Source organism: Bufo bufo, chromosome 4 (assembly GCF_905171765.1).
Source record: "Bufo bufo chromosome 4, aBufBuf1.1, whole genome shotgun sequence".
In the NCBI taxonomy this organism is placed as follows: domain Eukaryota; kingdom Metazoa; phylum Chordata; class Amphibia; order Anura; family Bufonidae; genus Bufo; species Bufo bufo.
This window is the reverse complement of record NC_053392.1, coordinates 133,360,109-133,385,248: the sequence shown is the minus strand read 5'-3', so window position 1 is coordinate 133,385,248 and position 25,140 is coordinate 133,360,109. Positions and strand designations below refer to the sequence as shown.

Here is a 25,140-nt window from a genome sequence, read left to right as displayed (position 1 = left end):
AGCAGTGCAGCCCCTGCAACGTATTTTCCTTCACAGCAGAACTCCTGGTGACCCAGCTGTGCAGGCAACTGCAGCCGGCCCTATTAACCAGAGGCTTAATTGAAATATCAGGGGCAGATCAGTAGCTGAAAACTGGTGGTTATGGTGGCAGATCTGTAATTTGGTGGGGGTTTTAGGTTTTAATTTTTCTTACAGTTTTAGGAGAGATTTTGAGTGAGGTTTTTTTCAGCTTCTCTATTGACTTCTATGGAAACCACTATCAAATCTGCTTCAAAGCAGTAACATGTCACTTCTCAAGCAGTTTTCTCAGGCTGCTGAAAAGAAAGGGTGCGCACATGGTCGAGTTTTCTTTTTTACACTGAGGTACATGGGGGCAGATTTATCAAAGCTGGTGTAAAGGAAAACTGGTTTAGATGCCCATAGAAACCAATCTGATTTCACATTTCATTTTCCAGAGGAACTCTGAAAAATGAAAGGTGGAATCTGATTGGTTGCCATGGACAGCTAAACCAGTTTTCCTTCGCACCAGTTTTGATAAATCTCCAATTTTTTATTTTAATTTTATTTTTTTAATGTGGATTACGCCTGTTTTCTGGGTCTAAATCAGTGGCACATTTTAGCTATGTGAACACAGCCTGGATGTGAAGTACGATATTTTTCACTCCATAAGATGCACTTTCTTCCCCCAAAAGCAGATACTAATGACCACTCCTATTATGAAAACGGTCATTAGTATGCAGGAGCAGTGAGTGTAGCTCTGCATTGGCTGTACTCCCCTCTCCCTGGTCTTCTTCTGGGTGCTGCACTGCATGTGTCGCGACGCCGTACTGTGCAACGTCACAGAACAGCACTAGGCCGACAGAAGACCCAGGAGCCGTGAGGGTCAGGGTCGTCTGGAGCAGGAGAGGTAAGTTAATTTATTTATTTTTTATCGGATGAGGCTTGGGGGTCTGATGACAAATATTTTTTCTTATTTTTTTCCTTCATGTCCTAGGTGCGTCTTATGGTCCAGTGTGTCTTATGTAGCAAAAAAAATATGGTAGTTGTGCCTCTACAGAGTGAGGTGGGGGCAACACTGGGGGACTGAAGGGGCACAAAATCAGTGCTGCACCCCCATCAGTTTTATTTATGTATTTTTTATTTAAATAGCTGTAATTACCTTAATAAATGATCTCCATTAGGTTTTAATGTGAATAGACCTTTCTTTTCTACAAACATTCATTGCTTAATCAAGAGTTCCAATACTAAAATGTGGCAGCGTGCTGATACCAGGACATCTCTTGAGAATAATGATCACGTTCCTGTCAAGATGCAGGATGTTCAGTCTCATTAGTTTCTGTGATTATACAAGGATGTCCTGAGGACAGGTAACTTCAGGTACAGGTTTATACAGCACCCGCATGAACAAGTACCACCCATAAAAACATTCATGTAAGGAGAAGCTCCAATGTGGGAGTTACTTTAGTATATACGGAAAATGCTCTAACTGCAGAAAGCACAATTACCCAGTAACACAAGCGGACGGCACCATGTTGAACATAACAATTACCCAGTAACACAAGCGGTCAACCAGTAAAGAAGCTCCTCATGAGGTCGGAGCACAGTCAAGTGCAATACAAAATCACAAGATACAGTCCTAAACAAAAGTTTAAGACCACTTGAAAAATGGCAAAAAAAATCATATTTTACATTATTGGATCTTAACAAGGTTCAAAGTAGAGCTTCAACATGCAACAAGAAGAAATGGGAGTGAGACTAAACATTTTTTGAGCATTCAATTTAATGAAAACAACGAATAAACTGAAACAGGCTGTTTTTCAGCTGATCAAAAGTTTAGGACCACACCGACAAAAAAAAAACAAAACCCCCCAAAACAGAAATCCAACTTCCAAACATGAACTCAGTAATGAGTAGCTCCGCCGTTATTGTTTATCACTTCCAAAATTTGTTTCGGCATGCTTGATGCAAGCGTTTCCATGAGGTGAGTGGGAACATTTCTCCAAGTGGTGAAGACGGCCGCACGAAGGCCATCTACTGTCTGGAACTGTTGTCCATTTTTGTAAACTTCCCTTGTCATCCATCCCCAAAGGTTCTCAATTGGATTTAGATCAGGGGAACACGCAGGATGGGCCAAAAGAGTGATGTTATTCTCCTGGAAGAAGTCCCTTGTTCTGCGGGCATTGTGTACTGTAGCGTTGTCCTGTTGAAAAACCCAGTCGTTACCAGACAGACGAGGGCCCTCAGTCATGGGGAATGCTCCCTGCAACATCTGGACATAGCCAGCGGCCGTTTGACGCCCCTGCACTTCCTGAAGCTCCATTGTTCCACTGAAGGAAAAAGCACCCCAGACCATTATGGCGCCCCCTCTACTGTGGAGCGTAGAAAACATCTCAGGTGGGATCTGCTTGTCATACCAGTAATGTTGGAAACCATCAGGACCATCAAGGTTACATTTTTTCTCATCAGAGAATAAAACTTTCTTCCACCTTTGAATGTCCCATGTTTGGTGCTCTCTTGCAAAGTCCAAACGAGCAGTTCTGTGGCGTTCAAGGAGACGAGGTCTTTGAAGACGTTTTTTGTTTTTGAAGCCCTTCAGTATCAGATGCCGTCTGATGGTTATGGGGCTGCAGTCAGCACCAGTAAGGGCCTTAATTTGGGTTGAGGATCGTCCAGTGTCTTGATGGACAGCCAATTGGATCCTCCGGCTCAGTGCTGATCAAAGTTTTTTGGGTCTTCCACTTGACTTTTTTGTTCCATAACCCTCAGGATCATTTAAGAAATTCCAAATGACTGTCTTACTGCGTCCCACCTCAGCAGCGATGGCGCGCTGTGAGAGACCCTGCTTATGCAGTTCAACAATCCGACCACGTTCAGAAAGGGAGAGTTTTTGTTGCCTTTGCCATCACAACGTGTGACTACCTGACAGAAAATGACAATGAATCCACATCTTTACACAGATTTGGCCTTTTAAAGGCATGTGGTCCTAAAATTTGGATCAGCTGAAAAACAGCCTGTTTCAGTTTAAGGCCTCATGCACACGGCCGTGTTCCGCGGCCGAGAGCGGTCCGTGGTAACCCGGCCGGGATTCCTTCTGACAGCAGAAGCGCACGGCGTCATTGGTTGCTATGACGCCATGCGCTTCATGCGCCGCTGCTGTACAGTGATACACTCGTTCCGCCTCATGCACACGGCGGAACACAGCCGTGTGCATGAGGCCTAATCGTTATTTTCAATTAATTGAATGCTCCAAAAATGTTTTGTCTCACTCACTTCTTCATGTTGCATGTTGAAGCTCTACTTGGAACCTTGTTAAGATCCAATAATGTAAAATATGATTTTTTGCCATTTTTCAAGTGGTCTTAAACTTTTGATCAGGACTGTACTTCAGCCTCCAGGAGTATATTCACAAGGCGCGTTCAAACTGCAGCTTATTGTCGCAATTATGTTGATAGCAGGCAGATGCTGCAGGTCTGCAGCCATTTTATAGTAATGATGGCAATAAATCCCTAATTGGCTGCACTGTGTGAACACATCTTAAAGAAGACCTGTCACCACAAAGCAATCTTCAGGCAGCATGTTATAGAGCAGGAGGAGCTGAGCAGATTGATATATAGCTTTATGGGAAAAGGTTCAGTAAAAATGTAATTTACACATTTATATCACTGCTCCGATTTAATTATTAATGGTGGAGGTGTTATCAGTGGCTGACAGCTATCTCTGTATACATACTTAGGCCTCTTATACACGACCATATGTATTTTGCAGTCCGCAAAAAAATACGGTTGACGTCTGTGTGCATTCTGTATTTTGCAGAACGGAACAGCTGGCCCCTAACAGAACAGGACTATCCTTGTCCGTAATGCGGACAATAATAGAACATGTTCTATTTTTTTGTGGAACGGACATATACACACTTACACAGAGAATGCTATCACTGATAACACCTCCCTGTGTACAGCTATCAGTGACTGACAGCTATCTCTGTATACACACTTAGGGCTCATGCACACAAACGTATTTTCTTTCCGTGTCTGTTCCGTTTTTTTGCGGACCATATGTGGAACCATTCATTTCATTGGGTCCGCAAAACAAAATAAGTTAGGCTACTTGCAAACTAGCGTTTTTGCGGATCCGCTATGGATCTGCAAAAACGCTTCTATTACAATAAGACAGCCGCATGCATCAGTCATAAACGGATCTGGTTGTATTATGTCTTCTATAGCAAAGACGGATCCGTCATAAACTCCATTGAAAGTCAATGGGGGACGGATCAGTTTTCTATTCTGTCAGAGAAAAATGATCCGTCCCTATTGACTTACATTGTGTGTCAGGACGGATCCGTCTCGCTCCGCATCCCAGGACAGACAGAAAAACACTGCAGGCAGCTTTTTGGTGTCCGCCTTCATAGCGGAATGGTGACTAAACGGAGGAAAACATGCATTCTGAGCGGATCCTTTTCCATTCAGAATTCATTAGGGCAAAACGGATCCATTTTGGACCGCTTGTGAGAGCCCTGAACAGATCTCACAAACGTAAAGCCAAAACACCAGTGTGAAAGTAGCCTTACTCCGTGTGCATTCCATTTCCGTATGTCCGTTCCGCAAAAATGTTCTATTATTGTCCACATTACAGACAAGTATAGAACTGTTCTATTAGGGGCCAGCTGTTCCGTTTTGCGGATCGCAAAATACATATGGTCTTGTGCATGAGCCCTTACACAGAGAATGCTATCGATCACCAATAACACCTCCCTGTGTACAGCTATCAGTGACTGACAGTTATGTATACACACTTACACAGAGAATGATATCAATCACTGATATCACCTCTCGAGTATACAGTTATCAGTGACTGACAGCCATCTCTGTATATACACTTACATGGAGAATGCTATCAAACACCGATAACTGTCTCTGTACAAATATCAGTGACTGACAACTTTCTCTGTATACACACTTACACAGAGAATGCTATCAATAACTGATAACACCTCTCCCAAGAACAATGAAATCAGAGACATTAGAAATATGAATGTATCAATTACAAGTTTTGCTGAATCTTTTCTTATAAAACTATACAATCGGTTTGCTCAGCTCCTCCTGCCCTATAACATGCTGCCGGACTGGCCATAGACCCTACAGGGAAATTTCCTCGTAGGCTGATGCCCAAGGCCTCCAGCCAGGTACATACAGATCTGATGCTCTCAGCATTAACCCTTTCAGGACCCTGGGATTTTCCTTTTTTGCATTTTCATTTTTGCACTCCCCACCTTCCTATAGTCCTAACGTTTTTATTTTTCCATTCACATAGCCTTATGAGGGCTTTTGCGGGACAAGTTGTATTTTCTAATGGGACTATTTACGGTTGCATACCATGTAGTAGGAAGCGGGAAATTTCAAATGGTGTAGAATTGGGGAAAAACGCAATTCAGAATTTTTTTTTATACACTGTACACTATGCGGTAAAATTGACCTGTTATCTTCATTCTCCAGGTCAGTACGGTTACAACGATACCACACTCGTACAATTTTTCTTGCGTTTTAATTTCGGGGGAAAAAAAATATTAAAACCTTTGAGGAAAACCAAATTTTTATTTTTATAACCGTATTCTGACCCCTATAACTTTTTTGTAGTTATGTGTACGGGGGCTGTGTCAGGGCTCTTTTTTTTTGCGGGACGATTTGTTCTTTTCAGTGATACCAATTTGAAGTGTGTGCGACTTTTTGATCACTTTTTATTAAAAAATGATTGGGTAATTGAAGTGACAAAAAAATGGCAAAACAGCCAGTTTTTTTTTCCCGTTACGCTATTTGCCATATGCCATTAATGTTGTTATATTTTAATTGTATGGGCATTTTCGCACGCTGCGATGCCCATGATGTTTATTTTTTTTATTGGTTAAGTATTTTTATTTTAAGGAAAGGGTGGTGATTTGAACTTATTTTTTTTTTTTTTATAACTAACTTTTTTTTACGTCACCTTGGGTGACAATAACTGGCAATCATTCGATTGCCCATAGTGTTCATTGATGGCTAAATAGCCATTATTGAACTCTTAATTTGCACTATACTAATACAAGGCTGCCACCTAGTGGCCTGTATTGGTATATTCATCTAATTGACTCCTTGAGGCTTCGGTAAATTTGCACAATGTAACAGGTTCCCCGATCTCAGTCGGGGAACGCTGTTACCGGACCGGAAGCACGCGACTTCCGGTTCCGGGCTGATCAGATGCCATGGTCACATTCGACCACAGCATCTGAAGGTTAAGATCTATGCGATCAGGCTTATGGCTGATTGCATACATGTGCCGCGGGTCTCTGCTATTTAAAATAGCAGAAACCCCGCGGCTAAGGTGCCCGCTGCACATGCGAGCGGGCGCCATGTTTGCGGGCGTACATGTACGGCGGAGGTCCTTAAGGGGTTAATTAACGGAGGAGCATCAGGCACTTATGCACCTGACCAGTGACTGCAGGTGTCCTGAATTCAATTGTATTTCCGTTCTCAGGATGATGACAGTGTGATACTGTGGTGCGGCCGGCAGTATTTCGTGCTGCACTGTGGTTTTTGGCTTTGCAGAGGCAGTCTATTGTGCTGCACTGTGGTATTTGGTTTTGCAGAGGCAATCTATTGTGCTGCACTGTGGTATTTGGTTTTGCAGAGGCAGTATATTGTGCTGCACTGTGGTATTTGGTTTTGCAGAGGCAATCTATTGTGCTGCACTGTGGTATTTGGTTTTGCAGAGGCAGTCTATTGTGCTGCACTGTGGTATTTGGTTTTGCAGAGGCAGTCTATTGTGCTGCACTGTGGTATTTGGTTTTGCAGAGGCAGTCTATTGTGCTGCACTGTGGTATTTGGTTTTGCAGAGGCAGTCTATTGTGCTGCACTGTGGTATTTGGTTTTGCAGAGGCAGTCTATTGTGCTGCACTGTGGTATTTGGTTTTGCAGAGGCAGTCTATTGTGCTGCACTGTGGTATTTGGTTTTGCAGAGGCAGTCTATTGTGCTGCACTGTGGTATTTGGTTTTGCAGAGGCAGTCTATTGTGCTGCACTGTGGTATTTGGTTTTGCAGAGGCAGTCTATTGTGCTGCACTGTGGTATTTTCTTCTATATTACAGTATTGCTGGCCCTGCCTCCTTGTGTTGCCCCACCTACAACATGGGGCTACTTTTAGTTTTCTTTCCAAGGCCACTTTAAAGGGAATCTGTCATCAGTTTTCTGCTGTCCTCACTTTTAAATCCTAACAGCTCCAGCACATACCAATAAATCCCCATGTTCATGATCTCACGGCTCTCCCTGCCCACCTGCCTGATTGACAGTTTCATTTTCATATGAATCCGCAGAAGCAAGTTCCCAGTCCGCCCCTGCCTGCAACTTATGGTGATAAGGTTCCCTTTAAAGAGCATCTGTCAGCATGAGGAACCCTATTTACCAGGCATACGGTAAGGTTAAGCCTGCTGATTAAAAGGTCATCTGTCTTGTGAAAATCTGTTGTAACTGCCGAAAAAAAATACTTTTATTCTTTATTATATGAGGGCCTTCCGTGACGACCATGTGACAGCTGAGAAGCACAGAGGGGCTAGACCCCACACCTCGGTGCACTGAAGCCCTAATATGCGTAAAAAAAATCTAAGTATTTTTTTTTCCACAGACTGTGACAACCAATTTTCACAAGATAGGCATAATTTTAAACAGCAGAATCAACAGAGATGATCCTGCTGACAGGTGCCCTTTAAAGGGGCTTTCTAATCCATTTATATTGATGGCCTATCTTCAGTATAGGCCATCAATATCCAACTGGGAACGGTCAGACACCCTACACCAGGTCAATCAGCTGTTCTGGAGTTGCTCTGGAAGTCACTGAATGGGAGCAGTGCTGCTGTAGCCAGCCCCATCCAGACCGCAAAACACAGCATGGTCGTGTGAATGAGCCCTTATACTGTGTGTACAGGAAGAAAATTGTAGGGGTGAGGACGCCTGAAGGCTCACGAAGCCAGGGATCTGGCTGAAATCTGCCAGAGAAAGAACACGGGCTGATTTTTCTCTGCGGCATCACAGTGGCTTGTGGCTTTCAACCACTGTAATGTTTTCTCCTCGGCACATGGAAGACATTTGTAAGATCTCATCCACTTTGCATGTACTCCAAATGGTGCTGATTTTCTGCACAAGATTATACTGCACAGAATCCCCAGGATTTACATGGCTGTACCCTCAAAGTGGTTTCACACAGAGCCAATGACTGGCACTAAAATAGTGGGGTCTAATAGAGCCTTTACTGTGGGAGGCCCGAGCACAACCATTGACGAGGGATTTGAACACAGACAGAGGTAAAGAGAGCAAAGCTTGTTAGAAGAGCTTATCCCGAGTCCATCTGCTTCCTATTGAAAACTAAGCTGGCCCGAAGATAGATGCTCACCGTCATTACATGCAATCTAGCACAGGATTACAGGGGAGACCCGACCGTGCCTTCCCTACCAGCCACACAGTCATTTACATGCCAACCGCAGCCATCCAACTAATATACCAACCGAGATTGCCCTTCTCATTACATTCATCTTATGCCTCAAACATCCATAGTGGCATTGGGTACTCAGACATACAAGCGTCTTCTAAAAAGGATTAAAGCACACATGGCGTATTTTTGGTGTAGATCCCATACAGGAACCCACACGAATGGGGTGCAGAAAACCTCAGTCACACAGTGGAAAACATTGCTCGGCTTTGCTCTAGTCTAGATTTTGCTCCACTTCATTGCAAAAGGTGAAATCTGCTGTAAATCTCATGGATAAATCAGTGCGTAACGGGGTTAAAAAATAAATAAAATCAGAAAATCTCCTAAAACTTCCCTACCTCTTCAATCCTCAGCTTACCAGAGATGAGTGGTGATGCCAGCAGGGTACAGCATGTGCCCCAGAGGGCAGCCACCAGAGCATCTAGGCTGGATCGCAGGGTTTGAAGAGGTTATTTCTTTAATTTATGTACATTTAGATCTTGTATTGTGTGTGTTGTTTTTTACTGTTGGATATCAACTTTATAACATCAATCAGGCTATTCAATAAAGGCCAGTGGCTTATGGTCTAAAATAATAAAAATGGCCGTAATGCCCCAGCTTTCCATGGAGCACTACTGGTGTCTGCTTCACAGGACTGTACTACACACAACCTTCTGCTTCACCAATACAAGAAGGATATAGAGCAGGCATCCTCAAACTGCGGCCCTCCAGCTGTTGCAAAACTACAACTCCCAGCATGCCCGAACAGCCTACAGGTATCAGCCTACAGCAGGGCATTGTGGGAGTTGTAGTTTTACAACAGCTGGAGGGCTGCAGTTTGAGGATGCCTGATATAGAGCAATGACCAAGCTTATCACAGCACAGAGACCCCTGAAGAATGTTTTCACTCTTGGGGAACCTGACCACCATTCCAGCTTCAGGGAAGCTCAAGTGTAGGCCGGGTAACGCTTGCTATAATTCTAGTCCCGGGCCTTGGTTTGGTTCAGATATCTTTACCGCTTTGTAAAGCGTAGATGAGCAGGCTGAAATCATTTTACCCTCCTCAAAGTATCAGGCATGGGTGCTGTGCTCTTGGGAACCTCTGACGAGGACTCAAGGTATCCTGGTTAGGAACAGGCAAAATCAGTCACATATTTAAATGGAATCTGAGGGCAGCATAAAATAATGAGAGACCCGGATTGGGACGCTGGGTCGCTTACTTCTTTTTGGACTTGGTCATTACTGAGAGTGTGAGCAGTGCACTGGAGTCCTCTTATTCCTGAGCTCCTGGCCCTACCTGCCACTCATCTCCAGATCTCCACGTCGTGCAGGGGCATCTACTGTTCATGGATATAGGGAAATCAAAGCTTGGCTTGTGATGAAGCTTCTCAGAGGGGTCTCTGTCACCACTTTACGTTGCTGCAGCCTCTTCACTGTATACCAGGCACAGTAGAGTACATTGTATAATGCTTGTACTTGTTATTGCAGCTACATCTCATTCACTTCAAGGCAACTGGGCTGCAGGAAGGGCAAGTGACCAATTGATGCGATATCACAGGCCGAGGAAGAGGCCGCAGCACTTGCCCAAGCACCGTGGCCCCAGCCAACAACTAACCAGCGGGGGTGCCTACACCAATCAGATATCAATAAACTATTTTGAGAATAGCTCATAAAGCGGGTGTCCAGGATTCACCTCAGTTTTTTATTTTAAAGGCGTTGTGCAAACTTTAAAAAGTTATCCTCAATCGACAATAGGGGATAACTAACTAACTGCTGGGGGTCTGACCGCTGGGAACTCCACTAACTCCAAAAAGGGGGTCTCATTCCCCTGATCTGATGGAGGGGTGGTCTCACCAAAAATTAATGGAGCTTCAGGGCACTTGCCCTACTGCTGCTACATTAGATTTTGACAATGGGACCCCTTTTTGGGGATCGTGGGAGTCCCAGTGGTCAGACACCCAGCATTCAGCTAGTTATCCCCCTATCCTGTAAATAGGAATAACTTCTAAAGTGGGCATAACCCCTGTAAACCACACCACCACCAAATCTGTCAAAGGAAACATACTCACCTGCTCCCCGACTCCACCACTCTCTCTGGTCCCCACAGGAAAACTTCCAGAATGGACAGGGTCACAGGCACCTACACAGCCAGTAACTGGCACAGCTGTGACGTATTTTCAAGTGGCACATCACCGCGGTCCTATCGGGTTTGGGAGACATGTCACCACTGCGGCCAGTCCTTGCATGTAACCCTCTGTCTATTCTGAGAGTTTACATGCAGAGACCAAGTGCAGTGAAGACAGCAGCGGACCCAGGGGGCTGGAACCGAGTGGTGGGGAGCAGGTAGGTGTGCTTCTCTTCACAGGTCTGGCGGGGAAGGGGGGAATTTAAAACAGAAGGGAATACTGGACAACCCGTTTAACTTTTGACAAATCGAAACTTGCTGGATTGCGTACAAGACTGATGTTTAGATGGATTAAAGGGGCATTTCTATTTTAAGCATCATGGATATGCATAAATGCGTTTGATAGGAATATCCCTTTAAGGCATATTCACATGTTGAGGTTGAAATACAGTTTTCTGCAAAATCCCAGCAAAAAAATAATAATAATAATTCTACCTTACATGTGAATACACTTTTGCTGTTCATCCAAGAAGATAATAGTTTAACCAGGGTGCTCATTCCTGCAGGTGTGACAGGAGATATCAGCGAGCAGGGCGTGTGAGTGGTAAAGACCGCAATGACCTCTCAGCCTGTACTCAAGCACGTGAGCAGATTCCTTGGCTCTGAGGAACCTGCCTTTCCTTTGTCTGGTAAGAGTTTAGTGAGAAATCTCTAGGTTTATTTCACAGCAGTCTGGGGCTGCTCGGCGACTTACGCCATGACATAAAACACACAGTGTATATCGCAACATGATAAAAGTGAATTGGGTTGCATTGTGACTCTTAAGTTGGTGCGACCCTACAGATTTTATGCCACTGTTGGGCCGTGGTATCTTGCTAGTTGTAACGTGACCCCATTCACTTTCATTATGCTATGATGTACAGTGGCATAGTAAGGCCTCCTGCACACGGCCGTTGTGCTCCCTTGGCCGTATTGCGGGCCGCATACGGTGGGTCTGCAATATCGGGGCACCGGCCGTGTGCATTTCGCATCATGGATGCGGACCCATTCACTTAAATGGGTCCGCAAACCCGGAGATGCGGTGTAGTGCGGAAGCATGTAACGGAACCCCACGGAAGCACTAGGGAGTGCTTCCGTGGAGCTACGATCCGTGCTTCCGTTCCGCAAAAAAATAGAACTTGTTCTATCTTTTTGTGGAACAGATGGATCACGGACCCATTCAAGTTAAATGGGTCTGGATCTGTCCCCGCTACCGCATGGACATTGCCCGTGGATTGGGGACCGCAAATTATGCAAAAGGCCAAAAGCTGGGATCTTTTGCCCAAATGTAGGAATTTTTGCAGGCTTCAAGCCAGCTTAGCACCCAAGACAGAAATTAACAATTACTATAAATCTATGCACAGAGAAATAATGACGCTATAAATAATTTACTTATAGTAGGTCTTAAAGCCTTCCCCATGAAAAAACTCTGAAGCATCTATTATGACTCTATGATGCGCCATTCCTGTATTATTCCTGCTAGAAGTTATGAATTACTAGCAGTTTTCAGTGAAAGTCCAGATGGGTGTTCCCATTAGGGAGAGGGGGGTGTCCCTGCACAGTCTGACACTATCCAATCAAGGCTGCCAGTGTCAGACTGTGCAGGTACACACCCCCAACGGGTAACACCCATCTGGACATTCAATGCAAATTACTAGTAATTCATTCATAATAAAGGAATGGCACAACATAGCCATAAAAATAGATGCCCCAGAATTGTTATTACATGGGGAATGCAAGAAAAGTCAGAAAAGGTGACAGGTCCTCTTTAACACACACTGCTAAAAGCGTCTCCGTTCTGAAATATTACAGACAAAGGGATGAAATACCACAGAATAAAAATGCAGCCATTACTCACCTGATCAACGCTCCGCTGTAAAGTGTTCAGGTACCCATACACCTACAAGAGCTGACAGCTGTCCCCCCAATTCCTCCATACGGTGGTCAGTATGCCACTCTATGGGTCTCTTCTCAGGGGTCTTATTAGCCTCTGTTCACATTCCTTTTTGAGTCTATGAGGTTAAGTCAGGAGGATCTGACAGAAAACTGCGAAAAATTACACAGCATAGGCATACAATGGGATACGTCACCCATAGCCTCCCACGTATGTAGACCACGTAGCAGTGTCTCTCTGCATAGGAAAGGGCAGTACACTATAACTAAAGGCAAATCCCGATGCAGCTCAGAGGAGACCTGACTGTGCGGTGATAATGACCTTGGATGAAGTTCTGGACCCTAAAGACCTGACTAATGTCTAGTCTAGTGACAAAATCACATACAGTGCTGATCTCTTTGATGAAAATATAAAGCCAGAGGACGTGCAGAATGTTAATTTCTTGATATACTTAATTGTGTAATTAACCTGAATGACTAATACTCCGCAAAAAGAAACAAGCGCATGAAGAAAAGCTGCTTCACGTGCCATCACTCAGAATATGCCCACAGAGCACATGGACAGAATACAGAAATACATACCCCAACTTCGACAGGGAGCACAGTGCCATCCAGAAGAAGTACAGAGGAGCATAAATCCAGATTTTTGGCCTTGGTGGGTGAAGAGAGCGCCGTGCTGAGGGTTTGTCCTGGCTCTAGGGTACTAATTCCAGTGGTTCTCTGGGTACCTAGACGGGCGCCTGGGGTCTGCAACACGCGGTACGTGCCTTCTATTTCTCCCATTGTGGCCACAGCTCCTGCAACATGTACAAAGCAAAGAATGATTAGAATAGAAGTTAAAATAAAGCCAATAGGAAGTGATATAGCTCCGCTCCGCTCTCCACCATTAGGGAGGATTATTCCCATCCAGGCACCCTCACTTATTGTGAACGTTCAGCTGTGTCCCTCACGTTACTTAGGGCTGGTGGTGACCATGAGCACTTTCTGACACTGCAGGTCCCATAGATGCCTGGTTCTTCAATGTCATTCTCTATGTGAGTAAAAGTTTTAAGAAGCTGCAGCCATACAGATTAGATAAATGCCCATCTAACGTGTAAAGGGGTCTCCCAGCTTCAGGTGTCAGGGAAGATAAGGACTGGGCAGTTGATTTCAACATGCATGATCCTTTTGTTCTCAAGGGACATAACGTGCACACTTGGCCAGTCTGAGAGTACATGTGTATAGAGCAGGGATCAGCAATCTTCAGAACTCCAGCTGTTGTGGAACTACTACTCCCACCATGCTCCATTCACTTCTATGGGAGATCAGAGAACAGCCAAGTGTGCTTGTTGGGAGTTGTAGTTTCACAGTGCTGGAGGTTGCTGATCCTTGGCCTAGAGCAGGGACTGTGGTTGCAAGCTGTGCGGACCCCGGCATGTCATGCATTCAACTCAATCTGCGTCGTTAGGGCACAGATCCACTGAATAGAATGGTGAAGCAGGGAGCAGTCAGCTCCTGGATCCACCATTCTGTGCTGCCAGCAGTCCAGGGCATGCAGGCGCGATATACTGACATCATGACGCCTGCTGCACTCAGACAGTAGAGCACAGAGCGGAGCGGCTCGGTTTGTCGGAGGAACGTGGGATAGGTGAGTTTTTACACCAGAGGCACCGCATAATAACCCTCTAGGGGCCAGTAAAGGGGACATAACTGTGTGCGGGGGCCATGACCCTTTGAGGGGGACATCTAAGGTGGCATAACGATGGGGGTGCCACTAAAGGGGGCATAACTGTGTGAGGGGCCACTAAAGGGGAATAAATTATGTGGGGGCCACCTAAAAGGGCATCACTATGTGTGGAGGCACTTGAGGGGACAGCACTGTGGGGACATAACTTTGTGGGAGGGTGTCTAAAGGTAAATAACTCTGTTGGGGTCCACTAAAAAAGGGCAAAAACTGTTTGTGGGGGCACAAAAGGGGAATATCTGTGTCTGGGAACATCTAAATTGGCATAACTGGGTGGAGGACGACCCAAGGTGACATACCTGAGAGAGGGCACTAAAGGGGGCATAACTGTGTGCGGAAGAGGGGGGGGGGGTCGTCAAGGAGAACATAATCTATGAGGGGCGTATCACTGTGTTTGAGGAGCCACCTAAAGGGGCATCACTAGGTTTGGAGGCACTTGAGGGGGCAGCACTGTGGGGACATAACTTTGTGGGAGGGCGTCTAAAGGTGCATAGCTCTGTGGTGGTTCACCAAAGGGAGCATAACTGGGTGGGGAGGGACATTAAAGGGTGTACAATTATTAGGGGGAGCATAATCTATGAGGGGGACATCACTGTGTGGGACTACTTAAGGGGGCATCATGCTGTGTGGAGAGAATTTGAGGGAGCAGCACTGTGTGGGGGCCACTTAACAGTGCATTATATTGTGTTGAGTTTTCTTAAAGGGGTTCTGCAGTTCTTTTAAACTGATGACCTATCCTCTGGATAGATCATCAGCATCTGATCGGCGAGGGTCCGACACCTGGGAGCCCTGCCGATCAGATACTGATGATCTATCCTCTAAAGGGGGCATAACTGTGTGCGGAAGAGGGGGGGGGGGGGTCGTCAAGGAGAACATAATCTATGAGGGGCGTATCACTGTGTTTGAGGAGCCACCTAAAGGGGCATCACTAGGTTTGGAGGCACTTGAGGGGGCAGCACTGTGGGGACATAACTTTGTGGGAGGGCGTCTAAAGGTGCATAGCTCTGTGGTGGTTCACCAAAGGGAGCATAACTGGGTGGGGAGGGACATTAAAGGGTGTACAATTATTAGGGGGAGCATAATCTATGAGGGGGACATCACTGTGTGGGACTACTTAAGGGGGCATCATGCTGTGTGGAGAGAATTTGAGGGAGCAGCACTGTGTGGGGGCCACTTAACAGTGCATTATATTGTGTTGAGTTTTCTTAAAGGGGTTCTGCAGTTCTTTTAAACTGATGACCTATCCTCTGGATAGATCATCAGCATCTGATCGGCGAGGGTCCGACACCTGGGAGCCCTGCCGATCAGATACTGATGATCTATCCAGAGGATAGATCATTAATTAAAAAAAAAAAATGCAGAACCCCTTTAAGGGGGCATCATACTGTGTGGGGGGCATAAAGGGGGCAACACTTTCTGAGGGGAGCTTTAAGAGTGCATCATAGTGTGTGTGTGTGGGGGGGGGGGGGGGGGGGGGGCTTTTTAGAGGGCCTCATTCTGTGTGAGGGGCACCTAACAGATCACCCTGCTGTAAGGGGACACTTGGAGGTACCATACTTTGTGGGGCACTAAAGGGATATCATACTGTCTAAGGGGCATCATTATTGTTAAGGGGCTCTGAAAGGACATTTTTAGAGGTGTGACTTTAAAAGAAAAAATTATGCAGTGCTACATGCCACTGGTATTGTCCCTGCTTACATTTTTTATTTTATTTTTTTGCAGCTCAGACCTTTGTCCTACAGAAGAATCAGGTATGCGGACCTTTACAAAAAGTAGTTGAGTAAACCTGGTTAGAGGATCAGGGGAGAAAGCAGTCACTTGCATGAACATTCAAACGACACCTATTTAAAAGGCAAGCCATACACTTTACATCCACCGGTAAGTGCTTGCTCAGCTGTTTCCCCAGCGTGCATGTGTCCTGTATGGGAGGCAGCAGCTGTCAGACACCTCTGGAAGCAGATTCATCTCCCTCGAGGATTGGATACATTGAAATCCAAGATGACCAACTCTTCTATTTTCCCCAACATCTGCCAACATGGGACAGTCCACCCCATACACATTAGATGGCTGGACGACACTCATCTAATGTTCACTCCACTCCGGTTTATCAATTCTCCTAAGCCATACATAGAGGTCCAATGGGCTGAGATTTCTGGTGGGGTGCTCACAGTAGAGAGCTGCTTTGGCTGTAACTCTCTATGACATGGAGGAGACGCTGTATAGACCAACCTGTCGCTCAGATCAAATCCGGCGCTGGGGGGGGGAGCAGCCAATAGCAGGTCGCGACAGTGACCACCCTCAAGGGAGATGCAGCGGCGGCCGTGCATGGATCAGGAGCGACGCAGGTGCCGGGGAGCAGGCAAGTATAATCTATACAAGGGGCCCAGGAATTGGGGGGGATATTTGAAGTAGAATACATGGAGAGACTTCAAAAATGATACCCAGGAAACCATCAGCCCATTTATCGTTAAAAAATAAATAAATAAGAATATTCACATATAGACTGGTAAGACAAAAATCTGATTGTATTGTCCCCTAAAAAGGTTTAAAATCTCTGCAGCATGCCCTAAAATATGTGCGATTTTTCCTGCAGCAGATGAGTTTCTGTTCCTTTTCCCTCCTGATACTAGGGCCGGTACTGGGTGGGAAAGCTACTCGCTCTCAACAAGGGGAACATTTTTGCAGACAATTATGCAAGCAGCTGAATAAAACTACTGAAACCATGGTTTGTTACATGGGAAGAATACCAGCACAATAATCCTATTGCTTTACCTGTCTATACAGACAGACGGCCTGGAAACAGGAACTCTCATCTTACTGGCTGACAAGTGACAAAACCAGTTCAACTAAAACAACTTGTTCTATATCCAAGGAAAACGAGAGAAAATCAGGAGTGGGAGGCGAAAAGGAGAGGAAAGTGTGGCCAATATCACACTAGGCGCTATTCACATCTGTATCACGGCTTCTGTTCATAACAGAAACCACAACACAGCACCAGGGCAGTCACACTACAGTGCCAATCTTGTCCCAAATCTGACAGAATGGCCAGCACAGACCCCAGACCGAACATTGGTGGTCTATCTAAAATGACCACACGGTTATACATGCAGACAATAGAACTAGGGATTATTTTGGATTACAGCAGTATTATACATAAAAAATGGAAGCTCTTTGCGCACATTTTTGATCCAATATGTGTCGGGCCCATCTACCAACATCAAGGTGGCTTCTGTAAATGGGTACCAAAAACTAACAGAACTGCCTCTCCTGGGCCTAACCTAAACCTACAATTAGAGTTGAGCAAAGTGAGCTTCAGATACTTAATCCGAAGTCGCTTCTTTCAAAAGTTCAGAATAATACTGTACGGAGATCCATCTCCGTACAGTATTAGAATGTATGGGCTCCGATGAGCCGAAGTAAGTTATTTACAAAGTCGCGCATGACTTTGTTGAATAACTTCGGTAGTTGATTTTTAAAGTGGAAAACTATTTTAAAGGGTTTCTGTCATGAGAAATAACGTTATGTAGCTGACTGACATTAGCGATGTGCTGATGTCAGCAGTACATAACAGTATGCTTTATAACTCCCTGCCTGCCGCTGTTCTCTTAAAATAAAGACTTTTAAAATATGCTAATGAGCCTCTAGGTGCTATTAGGGCGTTGCTTCCGCCCCTAGAGGCTCGGTCTACTCACCCTTTGGCACGCCCAGGTCCAGTTGATAGACTTTCGAGTTCTCCTCAGTGCCCCGTAAATCCCTCGCCTTCGCCGTCCCTTATAGTATTCGGCGCAGTGAGTAAAGGACGTGCTCCTGCTGCCGGCTTTCTCACTGCGCCTGCGCTGAAGGAAGGAAGACGGCAGCAGGAGCGTGTCCTTCACTCACTGAGCCTGCGCCGAATACTAAAAGGGACGGTGCAGGCGCGGGATTTACGGGACACTGAGGAGAACTCGAAAGTCTATCAACTGGACCTGGGCGTGCCAAAGGGTGAGTAGACCGAGCCACGGATGTGCTCTTCGCATCTTTTGCCCCCCCAATGAAGTGAATGGGTCTGCGTCCCTCCAGTTCTCCAGATTCGTTTGTTAAAATTACAACTGGATCAGAGAACCAGCTGAGTCCTGATCTGGTGCTCTGGCGGTGGCAGGGCAGCTGGAGATGTTCGCTTCCATTGCTTTGCGTGCCGCTGATAGTTTAGCTCATTGGTTGGGTGGTGTGTGTGTCTAGTGTATATATGGTGTATTTATGTATGTGTACCATGTATAAGGTGTATTTATGTGTATTGCATATATATGGTCTATGTATATGTAAACATGTGTCATGACGCCGCGTGTCCGCTGTTGAGTAGGGAACCTGTTAAAACCAAAACTACAGCCGTGTGCATGAGCCCAAAGTATGCAAATGGTTTGAGTCTGAGCGCTGGGACCCCCACTGATTACGAGGACTTGGGCTACTACGCCATTATTACTGTACGGCACTGACTTCAATTAAAGGGGTTCTGCATTTTGTTTAAACTAATGATCTATCCCAGGCATCCTCAAACTGTGGCCCTCCAGCTGTTGCAAAACTACAACTCTAAGCATGCCCGAACAATCTACAGGTGTCAGCCTACAGCAGGGCATTGTGGGAGTTGTAGTTCTACAACAGTTGGAGGGCCGCAGTTTGAGGATGCCTGATCTATCCCCTGGATAGATCATCAGCATCTGATCAGTGGGGGTCCGACACCCGGGACCACTGCCGATCAGCTGTTTGAGAAGGCAGCGGCGCTGGCAGTAGTGCCGCGGCCTTCTCTTTGTTTACCGAAGGCCCAGTGACGTCACGACTAGTGTCAACTGGCCTGGGCGGGGATAAACTCTGTTCACTTGAATGGAGCTTAGCCCCGCCCAGGCCAGTTGATACTAGTCATGACGTTACTGGGCCTGCAAAAAACTCTTGGAGCGCCGCTGCCTTCTCAAACAGCTGATCAGATGCTGATGATCTATCCAGAGGATAAATCATCAGTTTAAACAAACTGCAGAACCCCTTTAAATGCTACGCTTGTTAGGCTTCTTTCACACCTGCAGCCGGGTGTATCGGCTGCCAGACAATGCCGGGAATCAGTTAGACAAAAAAACGTTGCATGCAGCAGTATTTGTCCTGTGAATTCTCTGCATATTTGCCGGGTAGCAGCCATTTCTCTGCTGGACCTCATTAGTCAATGGGGTCCGGAGGGAAGGCAGTAGTATCCAGTGATGCCGGATCTGGAGAACTCCAGCAGCCTGTTCTCTACCAGCACAGTCTGCCGGAGTTCCCTGCCACAAGTGTGAAACTAGCCTAAACACTGGCAACCCATCTGACAGGTGTCACCAGCACCGGCTTCGCAGAGGGAAGATGGCACCTGGACAACAATGCCGGAGCATGTATGCTTTACATATAGGGTTGAGGGGCATGGTTGCACCAGCAGAAGATACTGGGGGAGAATTATATACCCACTACGCCAGTTTTTTGGCATAAGAAAAGTCACAAAATGTAGTTGCAACAATTGGCGTTTTTTACAGCGCCCTCGCCACCTTCTGAAAAGGAGGCACGGCAATGGTAGGGCTATCAACTCATGAACATTTATTATCATGAAATCGGCACCAGCTATGAGCCGGAATAGATTTCAACCACAGGTATAGAGGCACATTTACTCAGGGACTTGTGACACTTTTAGACGAAAAAAGTTTCGCAAGTGCCCTTTTCTGTCCGGCCTTGTGACCCAATTTTTTGTTATGCGCTTTGTACTCCAGTTACGCAAATTTACTTCTATTTGCACATGAAAATAGGCGCAAATGTTAGCTAAAAACTATGCCAGCCAGGGACTGGCGTACTTTCTACTCCAGGCACACGGACTGCCACAGATGCGCCTAATTTAGGACGAGGTGCACACCTGGTCATAAATTAGACGGATCTTACCGCAGCGCAGCGGGGGAAACTAAGACTGGAGTAAGAAGCCAGTCTTAGTAAATGTGCCCCATGGACTGCTGGAGGAGGTCTAATTTATGAGAAGATGTGCGCCTCGTCGTCAATTAAACGCATCCTCCGGCAGCGCAGGCGATGTGGATATAAGGCAGACGTAGCACATGCCGGTCTTGAAAAATCTTCCCCTCTGTTTCTTTGCATGAGGATTTAACATAGAATGTGTTTTTCCAGAGATTTTCTATGTACATATATAATCCAAAGCCAGGTGACACGCAGTACGGCTTTACTACACTGGTCAGAGGGATCAGCAAAGGGCGCCTTCACATGTGGCAGATTTCGCTGCAGAAAGTTTCTGCGACTGAAAAATCTGTTCCATTCACCGGAACGGGGTTTGCAGAAATCCAAGTTTCCCGCCAAAACAACCCCATTCAGATGAATGGAACTCATTTTCAGTCGCAGAAATTTTCCTCTGCCTCCCCAACTGCACACAGAGCAAAAACCACATGCGCTTTTACCGCAATTTCCCAGCCAGCACAAGTCATACTCATTAGACCCACAAAACTGCAGCAAATCATAGTAAAACACAAAGCACCACCTTACCATGTGAATACACACTTAAAATATTTTTTTTCAAAATGCACTGGATTTTCTAAAAGGCAGAAAATCTCAGGAATACTCTCACAATAGTCATTTATCTGTACGCCAATTGTTTGATTTAGGCCACATGCACACAGTGCAGAAAATCCCCAGTGTATACTGTACCGAGATAGGTAGAGGAGAGTCTGAACATCTCATGTACATGGTGGGGAAATTTTCCACGCAGAAACTGACCTGCAGTGGGCATTCTGTAATCCACAGCATGTCAAGTGTGTGTGCAGGTGAAATCGGGTGTCAAATCTGTGCCAAAATCTGCAACAAAATGCGCAAGCAACACATGCAGATTCTGGTGCAGAACACCTCAAAATCTGCCGGAAAATCCTGCATAAACTACACTGCTGTGTGCATGTATCCTTATAATATTGCTATAATACACTGAACCGCACACTACGTGCGAGTGCTGCTGTGCTGGGTGAGGTAGGCATGTGGTGCCCTACACTCCACATCCTTGCCTAGACATGCCCTTAAAATTTACTGCAAATTCAGTTAAAGCTACGTTTACATAGGTGTTGTTCTGTCCAATTATAGGAACAGAAAAAAGAAAAAACAGCAGCACTGGTTCCACCATGACAGAAAGCAGAAAAAAAAAAAAAACACATAAAAACAATATTCACGGGCATGAAACAATCCGTCATGGCAGCATGAAGAAAAAGCATGACTACCTGGTTGACGCGTTTCAGAACATAACCTGTTCCTTACTCATAACCAGAGAGTAAAAACAGGGGAGGAGATGCTCTATACAAAGAGATATACATTCAGAAGGATTACCAGCTTCGATATTATTGCAGTATGTGGTTGTTTGCTTTAACCTCGGCATACTGCCCTCTGTGCATTGGACTGCATATACCACATGCGTGGTCTTGCAATTAAAGGGCATGGGCATCTGTCAGCAGATTTATATCTATGAAACTGGATGACCTGTTACATGTGCACTTGGCAAGAGACGACATCTGTCTTTGTCCCATGTTCATATGTGCCCGCATTAATGAGAAAAATAATGTTTTAATATATATGCAAATAAGCCTCTAGGAGCAACGGGGGCGTTGCCATTACACCTAGAGGCTCTGCTCTCTGCAACTGTAGCGCCCATATGCACTTTGATTGACAGGACCAGGCAGTGAAAGCGTTATCACGCCTGGCCGCGTCAATCATTTTACCTTTCTGCCTTCCAAGACCCAAAACTTTTTTGCTCGAGCAGCCTTATGAGGGCTTAAAGGGATTCTCTGCCATTTTCTTACTGATGATCTATCCTTTGGATAGGTCAACCGCATCTGATCGGAGGGGGGGGGTACCAACTTCTGTTTGAGAAGGCAGCGTCGCTCGCAGTAGCGCCACAGCCTTCTTGCTGTTTCCCGCAGGCCAGTGACATCACGACTGTCACGTGGCCTGGGCGCAACTCAACCCCATTGAAGTGAGGTGAGTGGGAACATTTCTCCAAGTGGTGAAGACAGCCGCACGAAGGCCATCCACTGTCTGGAACGGTTGTCCATGATTGTAAACTTCCCTTGCCATCCATCCCCAAAGGTTCTCAATTGGATTTAGATCAGGGGAACACGCAGGATGGGCCAAAAGAGTGATGTTATTCTCCTGGAAGAAGTCCCTTGTCCTGCGGACATTGTGTACTGTAGCGTTGTCCTGTTGAAAAACCCAGTCGTTACCACACAGACGAGGGCCCTCAGTCATGAGGAATGCTCTCTGCAACATCTGGACATAGCCAGTGGCCGTTTGACGCCCCTGCACTTCCTGAAGCTCCATTGTTCCACTGAAGGAAAAAGCACCCCAGACCATTATGGCGCCCCCTCCACTGTGGCGCATAGAAAACATCTCAGGTGGGATGTCATGCCAGTAACGTTGGAAACCATGAGGACCATCAAGGTTCAATTTTTTCTCATCAGAGAATAAAACTTTCTTCCACCTTTGAACGTCCCATGTTTGGTGCTCTCTTGCAAAGTACAAACGAGCAGTCCTGTGGCGTTCAAGGAGACGAGGTCTTTGAAGACGTTTTTTGTTTTTGAAGCCCTTCAGTCTCAGATGCCGTCTGATGGTTATGGGGCTGCAGTCAGCACCAGTAAGGGCCTTAATTTGGGTCGAGAATCGTCCAGTGTCTTGACGGACAGCCAATTGGATCCTCCGGTTCAGTGCTGATGAAATTTGTTTGGGTCTTCCACTTGACTTTTTTGTTCCATAACCCTCAGGATCATTTAAGAAATTCCAAATGACTGTCTTACTGCGTCCCACGTCAGCAGCGATGGCGCGCTGTGAGAGACCCTGCTTATGCAGTTCAACAACCCGACCACGTTCAAAAAGGGAGAGTTTTTTTGCCTTTGCCATCACAACGTGTGACTATGAATCCACATCTTTGCACAGATTCGGCCTTTTAAAGGCATGTGGTCCTAAAATGTGGATCAGCTGAAAAACAGCCTGTTTCAGTTTAATCGTTATTTTCAATTAATTGAATGCTCAAAAAATGTTTTGTCTCACTCTCATTTCTTCTTGTTGCATGTTGAAGCTCTACTTCGAACCTTGTTTAGATCCAACAATGTAAAATATGATTTTTTGCCATTTTTTAAGTGGTCTTAAACTTTTGATCAGGACTGTAGTAGCAATTACCATACAGCACGGGAGAAGGTAACGGGGCCACAGCGGGCGAACGGAGCGGCGCCCAGGGATAATAGTAAGTGCAGTGAGATCCCTGGGCGCCACGCTACATGTCCAGATAGTTATCTTACAATGTTCGGACCCATGAAAAATCCTCTTTCAGAAAAAGGCAGAAAACCCCTTAAATTTTTGAGGGACAAGTTATTTTTTTATGCCACAGTTCTGTCAGGTCTTAATTATAGGCTAAAAGTGACATGACGAGCTAATTCTGTGGGTCAGTACACAATCCGGTCTCAAAGTAAGCCAACCAGTAGTTGGTATAGAGTCAGAGAAGTGTATCCCTGCACCCCATTTATCATCCAGCCTGAGCCCCTAAAATAGATCTGGTGCAGGTCTGGACACCCTCTCAAAGGCTACCCTCATCTGCGTTTTTAAATCTGGCATAGGAACAGCCTGCCGGAGTTCACCATACCCGACCTAGTTTGATTGAGGATCCGGCAGTGCAGGCCCTTTGACTACAATGGGATCTGATGGGGATCCAGACAGTTTCCAGCAGTGTATGCACTGGTTTTGGACTGAAAGCCAGCACTCATGCCAGAAACAGTCTGCATTATAGTCAACGGTGTCCGGCAGGGAACGACAGCATCCGGCTATGCCAGATAAGGTGAAATCAGTTAGGCTGTTCCTCTGCGGGAAAAGCCTGCCGCATTTAAAAATGCATAGGTGAATCTAGCCTAAATCTACCCTGATTGCCTTATAGGGTTAGTAATAGAGATGAGCGAATTTCATATTTTGAAATTCATTTGCGGTTCGTTTTGTGGTATTTAGTGAATAGCGTTATGGATTCCGTTACCAACTTACCACGGACCATAACACAATTCCATGATGGAATGCATTTAGAGGAATTCCGTTATTTATTCCGTCATAATAGAAGTCTATGGCTGCAAAACGGATCTGTCCTCTCCTGCATAACTGAGTCCTCTCCTGCATAATGGAAAACGGATGGATCCGTTTTGCAGCCATAGACTTCTATTATAACTAAATGCCTCTAAAGGCATAGCGTCATGGAATTGTGTTATGGTCCGTGGTAACGGAATCCATAACGCAATTCACTAAACGAACCGCAAACGAATTTTAAAATATGGAATTCGCTCATCTCTAGTTAGTAAATCAGAACCACTATTTTTGGAAAACTAAGCAGATTTTGGTAAAGTTTTCATGCAGTTTTTTTTTTTTTTTTTATCAGGAATAGATTCAGAATGAATGTGAAATATACAGGGAGGAATTCTACTTCTCTGCTTCCTACTGGACTACTTTAGGCTCATAAAACTGCATGGCAAACTGCTGTGTTTTCCCAAAAAATGGTGACCCCACCCTTTTTACTCTAGTTTTATCTATCGGTTCTGAAGTAGACGTAACTGAGAGTTTTTTTTCCCATGAAGAAGTATGACTTATGTAAGGCAGAAGACAACAATCCAGGACACGCAGGGAGCCAGCGCTTACACAGTAATACTGCTGGCTTTTACTTTTTCCAACACACTACGAACATGTAAGGACAGCACAAACCTACTGACGGGAGCGGTGCCATATCCCGCTGACTCATTTCAGAGCTTGCTCCAGGGAAAACATAAAATCGGATAACAGTAATGAAGTTGATGAGCGGATTATATATAAATAGTCTTTTT

At 45.5% G+C, this 25,140-nt stretch overlaps 1 protein-coding gene across 1 annotated transcript in view; it reads right to left on the bottom strand.

The window, feature by feature from the left end:
- FARP2 (FERM, ARH/RhoGEF and pleckstrin domain protein 2) overlaps window positions 1-25,140 on the bottom strand; it is a 131,296-nt gene that overhangs the window by 100,846 nt on the left and 5,310 nt on the right. Inside the window, exon 2 of the mRNA XM_040429934.1 lies at window positions 13,129-13,343. Coding sequence (XP_040285868.1) covers window positions 13,129-13,329 — 201 coding nt within the window. The 5' untranslated portion in view covers window positions 13,330-13,343. The remainder of the gene's footprint in view (window positions 1-13,128; window positions 13,344-25,140) is intronic.